Here is an 18,407-nt window from a genome sequence, read left to right as displayed (position 1 = left end):
TTGTGGAGAGGGGATCTCACTGTGTTGCCCAAGGCTGGTCTAGAACTCCTGGCCTCAAGCGATCCTCCCCGCTAGGCCTCTGAAAGTGCTAGTATTACAGGTGTGAGTGCCCCACCCTCTTTTTAAATTTACTGTAATAATAGCGAAGAATTTTACATCTTAAAGTGACCAGATTTGTACAGTGGAAAAAGGGAATGTTCATCAAACAAGTTGTCTCTTATGGTGTTATTTATTTTGATTATTTTAAATAGCATCACTGAAACTTCAGTTTTGCAACCTTCACGGTAGCATTCACTCCTAGAATATTTAAGGGCAAGGGAAAATGTTTCTCATTCATACCTGACTTGGAGTATAGAGGAAAAGATTTTGTGTTTGCGATTTTTGTTCAATTAAATGGTTTGGGGTGTTATGTGTATTTCTGTGTGTGTGGAGTAGGTAGGGGGATATGTTTTAGAGCTATGGAATAAAGTTCACATATTAGCTCAGTGTTACTGTAGTAATTAATTTAAAATATTTTATGTTACTTGTAAATAATAAAATCTTTTGAACTTTGAGCCTTTTTTTTTGCTTGAAAGAATCCTGTAGAAGAGTTGATTAGAAAGTTTTACCCTTGAGTTCAGAGTATTAATAGTTGTTTGTTAAGGATGAAATAATTATGGATGAATATTTTTAAAAAATTTTATTATATAGAAATATTATTGAGAAGAAGATAGAATAATGTGCCTTCAAGCAAAATCCTTCCTAAAGGTGCATTTTTAAAACAGCTGTATTGAGATACAATTGAAATCTATGGAACTGCACATATTTGAAGTGTGCGATTTGATCAGTTTTGACACACACAGAAACTATCGTTAGAATGTCAAGATAACATTTTCATCACCTATTATTCTTTTGTACTTATTTGCAACACATCTCTACCTCTGTCCCCATCTGTAGGAAGCCATCGTCCTGTTTTCTGGCACTATTAATTAGCCTACCTTTCATACAATTTTATAAAATGCAGTCATAAAGTATGTACCTTTTTTCCTGCCCTCTTTGAACACAATTATTTTGAGATTTATCCATATTGTTGCTTATATTCATTCCTTTTTATTGATGATGGTTATAACCCATTATATGGTTAGATCATTTGTTTGTCTATTCACCAGTTGGTGGGCATTTGAGGTTGTTTTTGGCTGCTACAAATAAAGCTGCTAAGAACATTTGTATGCAAGTCTTTTTATGGACATATGGTTTTTTGTTTCTCTTGGGTAAATATCTAGGAGTGAAATGCCTGGGTGGTATGGTAGGTGAATGTGTAACTATTGAACTGTTTTGCAAGGTGGTTGTACCATTTTACATAGCCAGTCTAGTGAGTATGTAGTGATATCTCATTGTGATTTTAATTTACATTTCCATGATGACATGATGTTGAATATCTTTCCTTTTGTGCTTATTGGCCATTTGTTTATCTTTTTGTGTGTGGTCAAATCTTTTGCCATGTAAAAAATTGAGTTCATCTTGAGTTGTAAATGTTTTTTATTCTGGTTACAAGTCTTTTGTCTGATATATGTGTGGTGAATATTTTTTCCCAGTTTGTGGCTTGCCTTTTCATTTACTTAATGATGTTTTTAGAAAAGCAAACTTTTAGTTTTGATAAAGTACTATTTATCAATTTTTCAATGTTTGTTTTTTATGTTCAAAGAAACATTTGCTTAATCCAAGGTTATGAATATTTTCTCCTATGTTGTCTTCTAGAAGTTTTATAGTCAGGTTTTACATTTAGGTCTGTGAACCATTTTGAGTTAATTGTTGTGTATGGTGTGAAGTATGGAATATATGATACTGTATTCAGTTGATGTAGCATTATTTGCTTGAGTCTTTTTTTCCACCATTTATAAAGCAATTCTAAACTTCCACCTTGAACAAAAATGTTCCAAATGAAATTGGCTTTTTTACCTTTTTGTCATGATTTGTAACTCCTTTATGATGATCTGGGTTGTAGAGAAGAGCAATGTATAAGAAGTGAACCCGGAAATTATCTGGGTCAGGAAATCCCAGAGTTTCATTTATTAATGCCTGGAAATCATAGCATTCTAAATATGATTTTTATTTCCTCTTTGCAAAAGTAATATTTACTTATTATGAAATATTATGGTGTTACAAAAATAAATGGTACAAAGTACCTCCATGATCCTGATCCCCAGAGATAAGAGCTGTTAATATTTTTCTACACAACATTGACATAGACATCATATATAATTGTGCAAAACAATTTATAAACAAAAATGGGATTATACTATACATTTTGTTTTTGCAACTTGCTGTTTTTAGTTAATGTGTCTTGGCATTTTTTCCTTGTCAACTTGTACATCTATCCCATTTAAAAAAAATATATACTCTTATTTTGTGGATATAAAATGATTTAGCCAGTCTTCTATTGATAGACATTTGATTATTTCAGTTTTTATACTATTACAGCAGTGTTAAATATTCAGCACATAACTAAGTATGTTTGCTTTATATGGATCTAAAATCTTTTGGTAATCATGCTAATTTCATTTAGGATGAGAAAGCAAAATGCAATAAATATGCTGATGAACTTGCAAAAATGGAGCTGAAATGGAAAGAACAAGTGAAAATTGCTGAAAATGTAAAACTTGAACTAGCTGAAGTAGAGGACAGTTATAAAGTAAGTTTGGTACTCACTGTATGTCAACTTGAGGCATAGTAGCTGGTACTTTTGAAAATGTGTTATCTATAATTTTTATTACTCTAATTTATACTTTTAACATGGATAATTGAGGTTATTTTCTTAAAATGTGATATATAGTTATGTGAATATAGTTCATTATGCACTGAGAAAATGGATACCCATATGCATTGCTGTTGTTGCTTTAATTTCGTGGATTAAGATGGCTATTACAATAAAATTATGTCTTTTAATTGTGTTTATTTTTAAAGATGAAGACTTATGATTTCATTATCCTCCTGTTCATGTGGAAATAAAGATGAATGTGTTTGTAAAATTATTTTAGGGCCTTGACCCTTTTTTGGAGTATAATAATATATCATCAATAATTTTTAAAAACTTTTGCTGGAGTTTTAAAATTTATCAGCTAAGTGTATTACTGTGATCCTAAATGAAATACTGCAAAGTAAGTGACATAATCTTAATGAAAATTATTTTTGCCAATATAACATAAGGTAACAAACCAAAATGATAAGTGATGTCTGTAAGAATGTTAGAGAAAAAAATTAACAGGCTTTCTAGCTAATTAGTAAGTAGAAATATATTTTCCTTCTAAGGAATAAAACGTAATTTGATCTATTTTAAGATATATATATCTTAAATATATATCTTAAATATTTATAAATCTTAAAATAAAATTTACATTTTTTTGTGACTGAAGACCAGGAAGTTCTGAATGATTTAAGTTTGCTATATTATAACTAGTTGTACCTGTAAGCTGAGTTTTAAATTAGAATTCCTTTAGGTTTCCTCCATAGGGGCTGGAGAGGGTGCCACATGACAGGCTAAGGTAATTTTTACTGGTGGTCCTTTTAAACCTTCATCTACTGTTAGAATAATGTTTTGAAACTTTCATTTGATAAGCTTATTATTTCTGGGATTCCTGTGGATATTGTTTTCAATAACTCTCAACTTCCTTTATTATTTATCAAGTGAGTCATAAAGTTATATGAAGAAAGTTTTTTGCTATTGACCAGAAAAATGATTTAGTAAATATTTATTGAAGCCTATTATACATAAAGCACTTGTGTTAGCTATTATGTGGGTGATCATATAAGGCATAGTGCTATGCTTAAGGAGTTTATTAATATAATCTAGTAGGGATTGCAAGAAGTATAATAGTAGTATTCATAAGCTTTCGTATTTACCACCTTTGGTAATCATATATCAAACCATGGGAAACTAAATAGATAATATTTTTGTTTCATTAATGGTAAAGTGAGCATTGAGGGTCAACAATGTATTTAAGATTATGTAGCTGGTAAATGTGCTTGGCTTTTTATTTAGTGTCTTTTTGCCTATTTTATACTGTTTTGACAAGACTAACACTGACCAGATAAGGCAAAATGTGATAAAGATTCACGTGATTGATAAGTTTGAGTACCTTAGGGTTGTTCCCAATTGCATATTTAGGCAGAAGACATGGAGAAACTAGACCTTTGAAAGACCAAACTGGAGGGGAGGAGAAACAGAGCTAGGAAAAGAAAGAAGCATCATTCTAAGCAGATGGAAATGCATTAAAACAGGTTTAGAGGTCAAAAATGGAAAGGGTAGTCTGGAAACTGTGATCAATCTTGAGAAACAAGACTTTAATATCTGTGATGAAATAGATTAGACTCGAATGATAGCTTGAAGCCAGATTGTGTAAGGCCTAAAATGGAATTTGGGTGCTAGCTGCTGTTAAGAATTTTCTAGGGTAAAAGGGATCCAACTAGGGTGATTCTTTTTGAAAATATCAGGTTATTGAGGTATGAAATGTCTCATTTCCTTAAGTACTAAATTTGACAGTTGATATCTGTGACATTTCACCTTGACATTTCTTGTTTTATTTTTATTGTGAAGATATATCTTCATCCTTTCAAACACACATTTTGACTTGTGATTATCTTCCGAATTTTTTTTAGAACAATTTTTGTGAAACCATGGATAAGTAAAAAATTCATGTTATTTTTGAATGTGAGTTCCATCGTGGAACCAATGCTGCGTAGATAGCTCGAAATGTCAACAAAGTGTTTGGGGGAAGATGTGGCTAATGAATGCACAGTATATTGGTTGTTTGAGAAGTTCCATTCTGGTGATTTTAATCTTGAAAATGAGCCATGTGATCAACCTGAAATGTGGATAATGGTGCACTGAAAGCTGTAGTGGAAGAGAATCTATCTTAACCTATGCGTGAATTAGCAGCAAGGTTTGACATTAGTATTCCAATGATATTGGACCATTTGAAACAAATGGGCAAGTTAAAGAAGCTGGATAGATGGGTTCCACATGAATTAAAGGAGCATCGGCAGAAAAATTGTCTCAAAGCTCGCCTTTCTTTACTGTCACAACATAAAGGCAAACCATTTCTACGCCATGTTGTGACGTGCGATGAAAAACAGATTCTTTTTTACAATCGCAAGGGTTCGGCACAATGGTTGAATAAAGATGAAGTGCCAAAACACAATCCAAAACTGAATATTCATCAAAAAAAGCTAATGGTGTCTGTTTAGTGGTCGAATGCTGGTATTATCCACTACAGCAGCTTCATGAAACCTGGTCAATCAATTACAGCAGATGTCTGCTGCAACCAATTGGATGAAATGATGAGGATGCTTGCGATCAAGCATCTGAGATTGGTCAATAGAGACAGGCCGATCCTCTTGCAAGACAACACTCGACCACATGTTGTACAAACACCACTGCTCAAACTACAGAGGCTGGGCTTGGAAATTCTCTGTCATCCACTATATTCACCAGACCTTGCACCAACTGACTACCACTTCTTCCAGGCTTTGGACCACTTTTTGCATGGACAAATATTCAATTCTCAAGAAGCTGTGGAAAATGCCTTTCTCGATTTCATTGCCACTTGTTCTCTAGGCTTCTTTTAGTGCTGGCATAAACAAGCTACCGTTTAGATGGCAAAATTGTGTCAAGAGTTTAGGTGCATATTTTGATTAATTATACTGCTTCTTGTTTGAGATACAATAAACTGAACTTTTGATTCGAAATCGGACATTTCATTTTTATTGAAGTAATAATTTGGTAGCACTGAAGAGGATTTATAGGTAGGAAGGGTTTGAAGGTGAGAAAATCAGGTAGACATATTCTTAGAATGAATTGATAATAGCCACCTCCTTTTGGGTGCCTTTTCTGATCACCTATCATTGAATAGGACATGAGTCTACAAAAGAAGCTTTGAAAGACATCTTTAGGGAACAACCATTGAAGAATGGTTTTATTTGTATTTGTATCCATTAATGCTTATGCTCTAGTAGGTGATCAGTGAGAGATTTTTGAACGAATGAATGGCTTAGAGATTGAAAGTGTTGGGGAGTGGAGGAAGAGGAGAAGGGAAGGAGTACTTTGACATAGTTTCTGAGCTTTAATCACGTTGTGCTCCAAGAGTGATAATTGTTAACAGAAATAGGAAAGTAGATTGGGACATTTTGCTCTTATAATGCAGAAAAGACTACAATGAAAACATGTCTAACCATTAATTAAAAAGGCAGATTTGGAGCTTGGGAAGGAGGGAAAGTGGTACATGAATTAATATTTGTGATTTATTCCCATGGGGATGGATGATAGTTGGAAGACATGTAACAAAGTGAGTTTTTAGAGAGCATATAGAGAGTGGAAGCCAGAGAAGAAACTTTAGAGAATACCCATGTTTGTTATTGGGAAGAAAAACAGACAGAAAAAAAGAACATAGAAGGATGACAATATTGATGCAATTTCACATACACCCAGGAAATATAATAGTTTTACGAATAAGGGAAGTTGGTCTATAATGATGAGTAATTCAGAGAAGTCAAAGAATAAGAACTGAGGAAAATACATGGATTTGGTAACAGGAATTATTTTCATAGACTAGCATAAATTAGATCTCAGTGTAAGGAGGGAGTAGATAATGGAAAAAATTAATGATAATTTCTTTCTTTATGCAGCTTCGACTGGCAGAGAAAGACAAGGAAATAAATGGTCTGTCTTCACATTTGGAAAACCTTTCCAGGGAGAAGGTATTTAGCAATGTACTTTTAAAAATATATATCACATGACACTGAATGATATACAGCTTTATGAAGAGACACATCTTGTAGTTCATGTGAAGGTGGTCTTTATACAGAAAATGACTAAGAAAAGACTGAGACAAATATTAAGACCCTTAGTGAAAAATGTTTTTAGTTAAATAATATTTAAAGTATTTACTTTAGAATATAAGAAAAATGCTTGAGTGTTGAATAGTTTGGTCTTTGTTACATATTATTTAACAATAAACAAATTTTACAGTGTTCAAATTTAGGAAAACAGTGACATTTTAAAAAGTTACATTTAATGTTTTTATCTGGTTTTCTTCTGTAACAGGAAATGTTTTCAAGGTTGTTTAATGACTTCTAGCATAACCTAACATTCTAACAGAAGTATAAATTTGAATTGTAAGAAACCCTGTTGTGTAGCATTTCTCAAAGTGTGGTCTGTGGTCCTTTGGGAGTCCCCAATCCCCTCTCAGGGTTCTGCAAAGATAAAACTATTTTCATAATAATAATACAACATTATTGGATTTTCCCCCCACTCTGTTACATTTGCACTATTGGTATGAAAGCAATGGTGGGAAAACTGCTTGCATATTATTATGAATTAATACAGTAGCACCAAACTACATCAGTAGTTATTGTATACATCACCACCACTTGCTCACAGTAAAGAATTATAAAGCCAGTTTCATTGAAGATAATGAAACAGTAAAAAAGTGTTAATTTTATTGAACCTTGACCCTTGGGTACATGTCTTTTTAATATTCTGTGTGATGAAATGGAATTCCTAAAGCTCTTCTGCCTAATGAAGTATGTGATACAGTACTTTCATCTAAAGGTAAAGCACTGTGTGGTTGAGCTGTTTGTTGAACTAGCCTCTTTTTTTTGTGGAACACTATTTTTACTTTAAAGGACAACAAAATTTGGTTATTCAGACCTGGATAGTTGGCAGATATTTTCTTGAAAAGAAATGAAGTTACCTTAAGAAAAAACAACTGATAATTTGTTGCCACTGATGAAATTTAAGCTTAATTTTAAGTAAAAACTAGAATTTTGGAAAACTTTTATCTTCTACCATGAGCTTGACCCTTCTCAATGTTGGCAAGCTTTGATGAGGCAGGTGGTACTGTTCAGACTGTGAATTTTTTTTATTATTATATAGCTAAATGTGCCAGCATTTAAAAGGTCTACATAACTCAGTGAACCAGTAGTTTTCCAAATGACCCATGAAGATGTTACAAAACCATGCGTAGTAAAACAGCCATTCTGAGTGCAAGGTAGACCTCAACGTTGGATGGGGTTACTGTGATATTTGTGAAATTCTGGTTTTTCAACTCTATCACTTCTTCCACATTTGTCCATTGGCATTCTATTAATATTATAAGGAAGAATCTTCCTTTGTCCTTTATGTACATCTGTATGGTGGTATTCTAGCAACAGTTTTCTGATACCAACTGGTGTCTTACAATTCAATTCAATTCTGATACCAACTACTGAGTTAGCACAGACTCCATAGGTTAAGGGCTTGGTTTCACAAGACTGCTCCTACTTCAGATGCCAGCTACGAGTGGGATTCCCAGGATACCCATACTTCTTCACAGCTGATTACAAATTCAGGAGTTCCTATAACTGTTCTCCTCTACCCCACTAGATATTGTGTTAGAATGAATTCATGAAATTCACAGAATTCATGAAAACACTAATGATTATAGTTTTTATTACAAAGGATACAACTCAGGAACAGCCAAATGGAAGAGATACATATGCAAGGTTGGGGGTGGTGATGGCACATATTTTGCATGTCCTTTCTGGTGTGTTACCTTCCTAGAACATGGATATGTTCATTAACCAGGAAGTCCTCCAAGCCTCGTTGTTTTTTTATCTGGGGCTTCATTTTATAGGCATGATTGATCAAATCATCATTGGCCAAGTGATTTAACTAAATTCCAGGTACCTTCTTCTCGGATGCAGTGGTGGTGGTAGAGGGTGGTCCTGAAAGTCTTCTAATCACATGTTTGGTCCTTCTGGTGACCAGCCCCTCTGGAAATACTAGAGGGCCTACCATAAGTCACTTTGTCAGCAGTATGATCTAAAGGGCTCCTTATGGAATAACAAAAGACACTTTTATCACTCAGGAAATTCCAAGGGTTTTAGGAGCTCTACAAGGAATTAGGAACAAAGACCAAATACATACGTGTGTGTGTGTGTGTGTGTGTGTGTGTGTTTGTGTGTGTGCGCATATGTAAATGTGGAGATATATATATATTTAATACCATGGTGTGTGTAGTGTGTGTGTGTGTGTGTGTGTGTAGTCATGGGCTGTATAACAATGCTTATGTGGCAGTTGTCCCATAAGATTATAATACTGTACTTTTACTGTACCTTTTTTATGTTTAGATATGTTTGGATACACAAATACTTAGCATTATGTTACATTTGCCTGCAGTACTCAATACAGTAACACGCTGTACATGTTTGTAGCCTAGAAACATCAGGCTACACCATTTAGGTTTATATAACTACATTCGATGACGTTCGCACAGTAATGAAATCACCTAATGACGCATTTCTCAGAATGTATCCCTGTTAAGTGATGCAAGACTGTTTATATGTATGTATATGTTTTTAAATTTATGTTTGGGTGTCTCTCTCTTTCCATCCATCTGTATGTCTGTTATCTACGAGTCATCTGTTTTCCTACCTGACAATCATTAGTATGAACTCTTTTTAGTGGATTATAACTTATTACTGTTCTTAATTAACTTCATATACTTCCAGATTTGATCAGTGGGAGCACCTTCAAGCTGGTCTCTAGTATGCCTAATATGAAAAGAATGTTGATTTTTTTTTTTAATTTAATTTCTTTCTGGTACTTCAAGATGTTGTAGGCTCCTCTTGTACCTTTCTTATCCCATCTTTGGAGTCAACCATTTATATAAGAAAGAAGCTCTTGTCTAACTCTTCAATTAGTTGACTCTAAGGAGTCCCAGTACCTTATTATTCGGATATGGTATTTAGAAACCAAAGTAATGGGCCCTAGTTGTGCTTAGTATTGGTGGTGCTAATTGCTTCAAGATCCTTTCAGTGGGCAGATCTAAAAAACATTTATATTCTAGGTGTCAGTCCCAGTTCAACACCATAGGGTTTTTCCTTGCTTCCCTCATTTGCCTTTTGTATACTCCCTCTACAGTGTGAATACTGGTGCTCAATAATACCAACACATTGGCTAAATCCAAATCCACATAAAACAGTTTCAGAGTTGCTCGTCACTAAGAGAAGGAAACCTATTAAGAAGAGAGTTAAAATTGCATTTTTTTTTTTTTTTTTGCCTCTTAGGCTGTCAGTATACTGTGTTCAAATGTTACTTGCATTAGCTTGTCCTTATCTTTCTCTGTCTCATTGTCTTTTGAAATATATGTGGGTATATTTGTTTCTATTTGGGTTCAGTTTCAGATTTTCCTCCCATCCTTGGTGATTTTTATTTGTTGAAGATGTAGAACATTAACATGTTTTTCCAAAATCCAAACTATACAAAAAGGTATACTCAGAGAAATATCACTTTTCTCCTACCCACTTCTACTCCATCCTCTCCCAATCCAGTTTTTACTTTTTTGTTTCTTTTTCAAAAATAAGCACGTTTATTTTCTTATGTCCCTTTCTTTTTTCCTGAAAAGTTAGCAGAGGTTGAATATTCCTTATCTGAAATGCTAGGGACCCAGAAGTGTTTCAGATTTCACATTTGTCTTTTGGTTGTGGAATATTTGCACGTACATGAGATATCTTGGGGAATGGGACCAAGTCTAAACATAAAGTTCATTTGTTTCATATAAACTTTACATACATGGCCTACAGGTAGTTTTATACAACATTTTTAATACTTTTGTGCATGAAACAAAATTATTATATTGAGCCATCAGAGAGCAAAGGTGTCACTATCTCAGCTACCCACATGGACAATCTGTGGTGATTTGGCATCATTGTTATTCCTGACTTTGAATTTATATGCTACAAACAGTCATTTTCTTACACTTATTCACATGTACGTACTTAAGAGTAAAAAATATGACATACCATTAGTACAGTGAAAAAATAATGTGGCAGTTGTGGAACTTTCTACTATTATTGTTGGGGCTCAAAAATTTTGGATTTTAGAGCATTTCGAATTTTGGATTTTTGGAGTAGAGATGCTCAACCTGTGTATGCTTTTTCACTTAACAGTATATTCTGAACATCCCACCATAAATGAAATTCATAGAAATCCTCAGTCTTTTTTAATAGCTGTATAGTACTCTATTGTTTGTACGTAATTTATGGTATGCATAAACAATACATGCCCAAACTCATATATTTGGGCATTTTGGTAGTTTCTGTTGTTTTACAAATAATGCTACAGTGGAAAATTTTATGTATATGTACTTTTCTATTGTTTAGAGGGGTGCCTTCAAAGTAAATTCCTAGAAGTATGATTGCTGGATTGAAGGGTAAATGCATGTATAGTTTTATTAGATACTGCCCAGTTCCCATTCACTGGGTTTGTAATATTAATATTTTGCATTTCTACTAGCAATGTGTGAGAAGTGGACCTGTTTCCCCATAGAAATTATAATCATGCTTTGTAATTTTTACATATATGATGAGGAATGGTATCTTAGTGCAGTTTTAATTTGCATCTCTGTTATGACTAAGGTTAAACATCTTAGTTATATCTTTTTTTGTGAGTTCTTGTCTTTGGCTCATTATTCTCTAAGATTTTTGGTTCACTCAATTTGTTACATATAGTTTTTACTTTATTAGAGGTATTAGCTCTTTATTTGTGAGAGAGAGAGAGAGAGAGAGAGAGAGATGTAGCAAAGATTTCCTCCCAGTTTATCATTTGTCTTTTGACTATACTTACACTGCTTTTACCGTGCAAAGGTTCCTTATTTTTGTGTAGTTTAAAGTGTGGTACTGCCTTGACCAGCAGTAATAGCATCACCTGGAAACTTGTTAGAAATGCAGATTCTTGGGCACTACTCACCCACCAGACCTGCTGAATCAGAAACTCTGGGGTTGATGCCTCAAAATACGCGTTGACAAACCTTCCAGGTGATTCTGATTTATTCTCAGCTTTGAGAATCACTTATGTATTCCATCTGAATTTTTAGTATTCCGTAGAAACCATTCCTTACACCCAGGTTATAGTGGAATTCACCTATGTTTTGTTCTAATACTTGTATAGTTTCTTTTTTTTTTTCTTTCTTTCTTTTTTTTTTTTTGACATTCAGATCTCTTATCCATTTAGAATTTGTTCTTGGGTATGGCATAAGGAATGGATCTAAGTTTACCTCTTTCTAAATTGCTATCCAGTTGTCCAAATACATTGATCAAAATGCCCATTTTTTTTCCTTTTTTCTTTTTAATTATTGTGGGTACATAATAATTGTAAATCTTTATAGGGCACATGTGATGTTTTGATGCAGGTATATAGTGTGAATTAATCAAATCAGGGTAATTGGGGTGTCTTTCACTTAAGACATTTATTTCTTTGTGTTAGGAACATTCCAATTCCATTCTTTTAGTTATTTTAAAGTATACACTAACTTATTGTTGACTTCAGTCACTTTGTTGTGCTATCAAATATTGTTCATTCCAACTAACTATATTTTTACACTCATTAACCATCCACATTTTATCCCCTCGCGTCTCCGCTACCCTTCTCAGCCTTTGGTGACCATTATTCTACTCTCTGTCTCCATGAGATCAATTGTTTTTAATATATAGCTCCCATATTTGAGTGAGAACATGTGAGATTTATCCTTCTGTGCTTGGCTTATTTCGCTTAACACAATATTCTCCAGTTCCAGCCATGGTGTTGCAAATGGCAAGACTTCATTTTTGTGGCTGTATAATATTCCATTATGTATATAACCACAATTTCTTTATCTGCTCATCCACTGATGGGCACTTAGGTTGATTCCAAATCTTGGCTATTGCGAATAGTGCTGCAGTAAACATGGGAGTGCAGATTTCCCCTCCTTTGGATATAAACCCACAGTGGGATTGCTGGGTCATATGGTAGTTCTGTTTTTAGTTTTTTGAGGAGCCTCTGTACTGTTCTCCATAGTGGTTGCACTAATGTACAGTGTACGAGCGTTCCCCTTTCTCCACATCCTCGCCAGCATTCATTATTGCCTGTCTTTTTGATGACAGCATTTTAACTGGGGTGAGATGCTATCTTATTGTAGTTTTGATTTGCATTTCTCTGAAGACTAATGATATTGAACACTTTTTCATTTATATGTTGGCCTTTTGTATGTCTTATTTTGAGAAATGTCTATTCACATCCTTTCCCCATTTTTTAATTGGATTATTTGGTTTTTTCCTATTGAGTTGTTGGAGCCTTATGTATTCTAGTTATTAATCCCTTGTTAAATGGGTAATTTGCAAATACTTTCTTCCATTCTGTGGGTTGTCTCTTCACTTTGTTGCTTGTTTTCTTTGCTGTGCAGAAGTTTTTTAGTTTGATGTGATCCCATTTGCAGACTTCTGGTATACTCACTTGGGGTAAGATATTTGAGAATTCTCTGGATTACCAGGCAAAGTTTCTTTCTCACTCTCTTCCCTCACACTCTGTGCTGGGCTGATGGAGTTGGGCGAGGAGTGACATGGTTCTCTCTTGTGGCCACCAGTGCCAGGTCACACTTGAAGCCAGTCTAGTCTTATCTAAAGCCCGTGGTGACTTTTGCCTGGCTACCTCTGGTATTTATTTAAAGCCCAAGGGCTCCTTCATCAGCAGGGAGTGAATCTTGCCAGGACTCAGTTTTTCCCTTTAGGGCAGCATGTTTCTTTCTGGCCCAGGGTGGGTCCTTTCAGGAACTAAGGCCTGGGCTCAGGAGATTCAGGAGTTTGATTCTTTATTTTACTGTGGTTGAGCTTATACCCAAGTTGAAAAACAAAGTCCTCTGATCTTTTCCCTTTCCTTACCCCAAATAGAAGACGATTCCCTGAGTTATACTGCCTGTGGTTGTGTACCCTAAGTTCACTGGCTGCTAGCCAGCACAGCTGCAGGAATTGCCCAAGGACTGTAGCCTTTATGGCCCAACTACCTTACAGATTTAGTCCAGGTCCCAGGATGCTTTTTGTCAGGTGGTGATGGGCTAGCCAGAACTCCAGGAGGATTTCTCCTTGGCTGGGTTGGTCTAATGCTCCCTCCATGGGCACTATCAGAATTCTGCCCTGTACTGTGTTCCCCTGTGCCAGGGCGGCCCTGTTTCAATGCATAGTTCACTCTTCTTCCCCTGGGCACACAGATTCTCCCTCCACTGGGTATGCTGGTGTGGCACTACTGGGGGATGGAGGAGTGGTGGCATAGGCAATATAAGATTGTCTTTTCTGTCCTCTTCAGTGCCTCTTTCCTTGATCTAATGCTAAAACCAGGTAGTATGATTGCTTATCTGATTTTCGGTTCTTCTGAAGGTGCTTGCTTGTGTAGATAGTTCAATTTTATAGTTGTTCACAGGGACAATTGCTGGATGTTTAAGTCATTAAATATGAAATGTATGATTTTGAATCAAAAGTTTGGTTTGTTATATCCCAAACAAGAAGCAGTACAATTAATCAAAGTATGCACCTGAACTATCAACACCGTTTTGCCATCTTAATGGTAGCTTGCTTATGCCAGCAGCCAAAAAGCCTGGAGAGCAAGTGGTGATGAAATTGTGAAAGGCGTTTTCCACAGCTTATTGAGAATTAAATATTTTTCCTTGCAAGATGTGGTTCAAAGCCTGGAAGAAGTGATCAGTCAGTTGGTGCAAGGTCTGGTGAATATGGTGGATGACAGAGTTTCCAAGTCCAACTTCTGTAGTTTGAGCAGCATTGTTTTTGCAGGAGGATTGGCCTGTCTCTATTGACCAATCTTGGATGCTTAATCATAAGTGTCCTCATTATTTTGTCCAATTGGTTGCAGTAGACATCTGCTATAATTGATTAACCAGGTTTCATGAAGCTGTAGTGGATGATACCAGCACTGGACCACTATTTAGACACCATTAGCTTTTTTTGATGAATATTCAGTTTTGGACTGTGTTTTGGCACTTCATCTTTATCCAACCATTGTGCCAAACACTTGGCAATTGTCAAATAGAATCTATTTTTCATCACACTTAACGATACAGTGTAGAAATGATTCACCTTTATGTTGTGTCAGCAAAGAAAGGCAAGCTTCGAGATGATTTCTATGCTGACACTCGTTTAATTCATGTGATACCCGTCTGTCCAGCTTCTTTACCTTGCTGATTTGTTTCAAATGGTCCAGTATTGTTGGAATAGTAACGTCAGACCTTGTTGCTAATTCATGCATAGGTTGAGGTGGATTCGCTTCTGTTACAGCTTTCAGCTCATCATTATCCACCTTGGTCTCAGGTCGCCCACATGGCTCATTTTCAAGATGAAAATCATCAAAATGGAACTGCTCAAACCATCAACGTACTATGCGTTCATTAGTCACATTCTTCCCAAACACTTCATTGATATTTCAAACTGTCTGTGCTGCATTGGTTCCAGGACGGAAGTCATAGCCAAAAACAACATGAATTTTTGACATATCCATAGTTTCATGAAAATTGGTCTTATTTGGCCATCTTGTGCCACTTTCTCCCCTAAATGCCCATTTTTTTAATCAATGATTTGAAATACCACCTTTATTATATGATAGATTTCCACATGTAGTTGGGTCTTTTTCTGTACTTTCAGTACTGTTCCATCGGTCTGTCTATGCATATTAATACCATGCTGTTTTTTTTTTTTTTTTTTTTTTTTTTTTTTTTTGAGACAAAGTCTTGCTCTGTTGCCCGGGCTAGAGTGAGTGCCATGGCGTCAGCCTAGCTCACAGCAACCTCAAACTCCTGGGCTCAAGCAATCCTTCTGCCTCAGCCTCCGGAGTAGCTGGGACTACAGGCATGCGCCACCATGCCCGGCTCATTTTTTCTATATATATTTTTAGTTGTCTATATAATTTCTTTCTATTTTTAGTAGAGACGGGGTCTCGCTCTTGCTCAGGCTAGTCTCGAACTCCTGACCTCCAGCGATCCACCCGCCTCGGCCTCCCAGAGTGCTAGGATTACAGGCGTGAGCCACCACGCCCGGCCACCATGCTGTTTTAATGATAGATTTGTAGTCTATTTTAATATTTGGCAGGGTTAATCCCTTCCATAATTCATTCTTTTCAGTGTTTCCTGGCTTTTCTTACATGTTTATTTTTTATATTGATTTTAGTAGCAACTTTTCTAGCTCGAGAAAAAATTGTTGGTATTTTTATTGACATTAAGTGTATAAATTAAGGGTAACTAACATCTTGGTGGTATTTCTACCTCTTAATGAAGAACAAGTGATATGGGATGTGTTTTTTGAGTGTACTTTTATGTCTTTCCAGGAATTTTTTATAATTTTCTTAATATGCTTTTGAAACGATTTTTTAAAAAATTTATTCTAAAGTATTTTTGTTGTTCCTCTTGAAAAAGAAGGTTTTCTTTTCCATTATATGTTGAATCTAGTTATTTTTGAATATGGAGGCCCTTGAATTTTAGGTAGTTTCAAACTGAAGTTGAAAAAAATAGTACAGTGAACTATCATATATATTCTTTACCTACCCGCTATTTTTATATATGTATATATTTTTCTCAACAATTTGATAGTAACTGGAAGTTGAGGACTTCGTACCACATTGTGTCCTAAGAACAAGGATCTTCTCTCTGATGGCCATGTTGCAGTTGCCAAATTCAGGAAATTTGACACTGGTAGAGTACTATCGTCTAACCCACAATTCATATTCAAATATTATCCTTAGTACCTTGTTTATCCTTATAGCCTTTTTCTCCCTAATCTAATCCATGATTATGTATTGTATTTACTTATGTTTTAGTTTCTCTTAATCTGGCCTCTACTTACCTCTCTAGTTCCATCTTCAACCACAATTTCCTGTTTCATTATCCCTTTATATAGAATCTAGGAGAGATTTCAATCTCCTGATTTGCAAAAGAGCCTAATCTTAACTGTCTTGTTCATGTCCCTGTATTCTGTTTCCTTCATGAGGAATCAAAGCTGATTGTTACTGGTCCATTTCTTACCCTGTATCCCATTCCAAAAGATTTATTGTATCTTTGATGGTAGAGGAGGAGTACTAGAGTAAACGCCATATTAGGTTGAAATCTCAACAAAGTTGCTTGACTGTACCAATGTGTGCATAAATCTTTTGATGTCACTTGACTCCATTTTGATAGTTTATTATTTGCTTATAGAAGAATTTAACCATACTTTTCTAACCATATTTAATCTTCTGTAGAAGTATTTTATCATCTCTAACTCCTTTCTCTTGAATCATGTTGAAATATTTTTTTGGATTTAACTTCTCCCTTTTTCTGTGTTCACATGCCACTTTCATAGTCTTGAATTATTATAGCAGCAGCTTGGGTTTTTGAGTCAGGGCAAGAGATAAGACATCTTTTGAGTGTCTGCTATGTTCTAAACATTGCTCCCACTTCTTCCTAGGCCTCCAAGGCTTAGAGAAGATAAATTCCTGAGGGTTACTAGTGCTGATGATCTGATGATCAAATTTAGGTCAGCTTTACTCTGTTCCACCATGCTGTGCTGCCTCCCTACTTACTTGCTTCTTGTTTTTAGTATGCCCACTATTGTTTTGCTAGATTAATCTTACCAAGGACCATTTTTACCATGTTCTTGTTATTCAAAAACCTGAAGGCCCATTGTAGTAAATTAATTGTATGACAGATTTGGCACATCTGACCCCCAACTTATCTTTTCAGCTATATCTCTTGCTACTCTTAATATGCATCATTTGCTTTAGCCATCTCATTCATTTACCAAGCCTAAAATATGTTATTATTTCTTGTTATCTTCTGTATTCTTTTTATATGCTTCATATCTAGGATGGTTTTCATCTACTTGATGAAAATTCTTTAAGATCCAAATCAAATGGCTCTTCTCTATAGTCAATTTTCCAGTATACAGTGTTTTCATTTTGATACATTGCATTTTACGTTCATCTCTCTACCAGTTCACTTATCACAATTGTTAATTATTTATCTAGAGTTCTATCTTCTGTTAGACTGAATTCCTTGTAGGCAAAAATCCATGCCAAATTAATCTTTGTATTTCTAGTTCCTAGTACAGTGCCTGCTACATAATAGATGGTGTGTTAGAAATTGTGAATGAGTATTTCCTTTCTTTTTTCCCTAAAGTTTCACAAGTCTTATGTTTGCAATAAAATGATGAGTGATTCTAAGGTAGGAATACCACTTTAACCTCACAGTTTTACCACAGTGCCTGGCACAGTTGATGTGTGGACATGTTGTATATTATGAACAGGCTTGCTCAGGAAGACCTTTTAATTCACATACAGGTTCTCAAACCTAAATTGACTTGCAGTTTTCATCACGTTTACCAGTTTTGCTCTTAATGATGATGACTCATCCCATTTTAAGGCCACTTGGTACAGTTTTGGTCATTTATATAGGTAAAAATCTGTTAACATTGAGTCTCATCTCTACTCCCAAGATATGACAATCAGCAAAACCAGCTACATTTTACAGACTAATTTTTTTATTCCTATGTCTTTTATTAATAATGCCTCTGGTTGATTTTTAAACTGCTGTATTGAGGTATAA

At 35.1% G+C, this 18,407-nt stretch overlaps 1 protein-coding gene across 8 annotated transcripts in view; it reads left to right on the top strand.

Moving 5' to 3' along the window:
• Positions 1–18,407, top strand: part of TAX1BP1 (Tax1 binding protein 1) — a 90,898-nt gene that overhangs the window by 57,056 nt on the left and 15,435 nt on the right. For 5 of the 8 annotated variants that reach the window (XM_069462402.1, XM_069462401.1, XM_069462400.1 and 2 more), the window contains one exon: positions 2,546–2,671. In XM_069462402.1, coding sequence (XP_069318503.1) covers positions 2,546–2,671 — 126 coding nt within the window. Of the gene's footprint in view, positions 1–2,545; positions 2,672–6,660; positions 6,733–18,407 lie in introns of all 8 variants that reach the window. The other 3 variants (XM_069462399.1, XM_069462396.1, XM_069462395.1) reach the window with 1 other exon arrangement.

Source organism: Eulemur rufifrons, chromosome 29, assembly GCF_041146395.1.
Source record: "Eulemur rufifrons isolate Redbay chromosome 29, OSU_ERuf_1, whole genome shotgun sequence".
Taxonomy (NCBI): Eukaryota; Metazoa; Chordata; class Mammalia; order Primates; family Lemuridae; genus Eulemur; species Eulemur rufifrons.
Note: the sequence above shows the minus strand (reverse complement) of the source record. Positions and strands in the feature narration are given on the sequence as shown.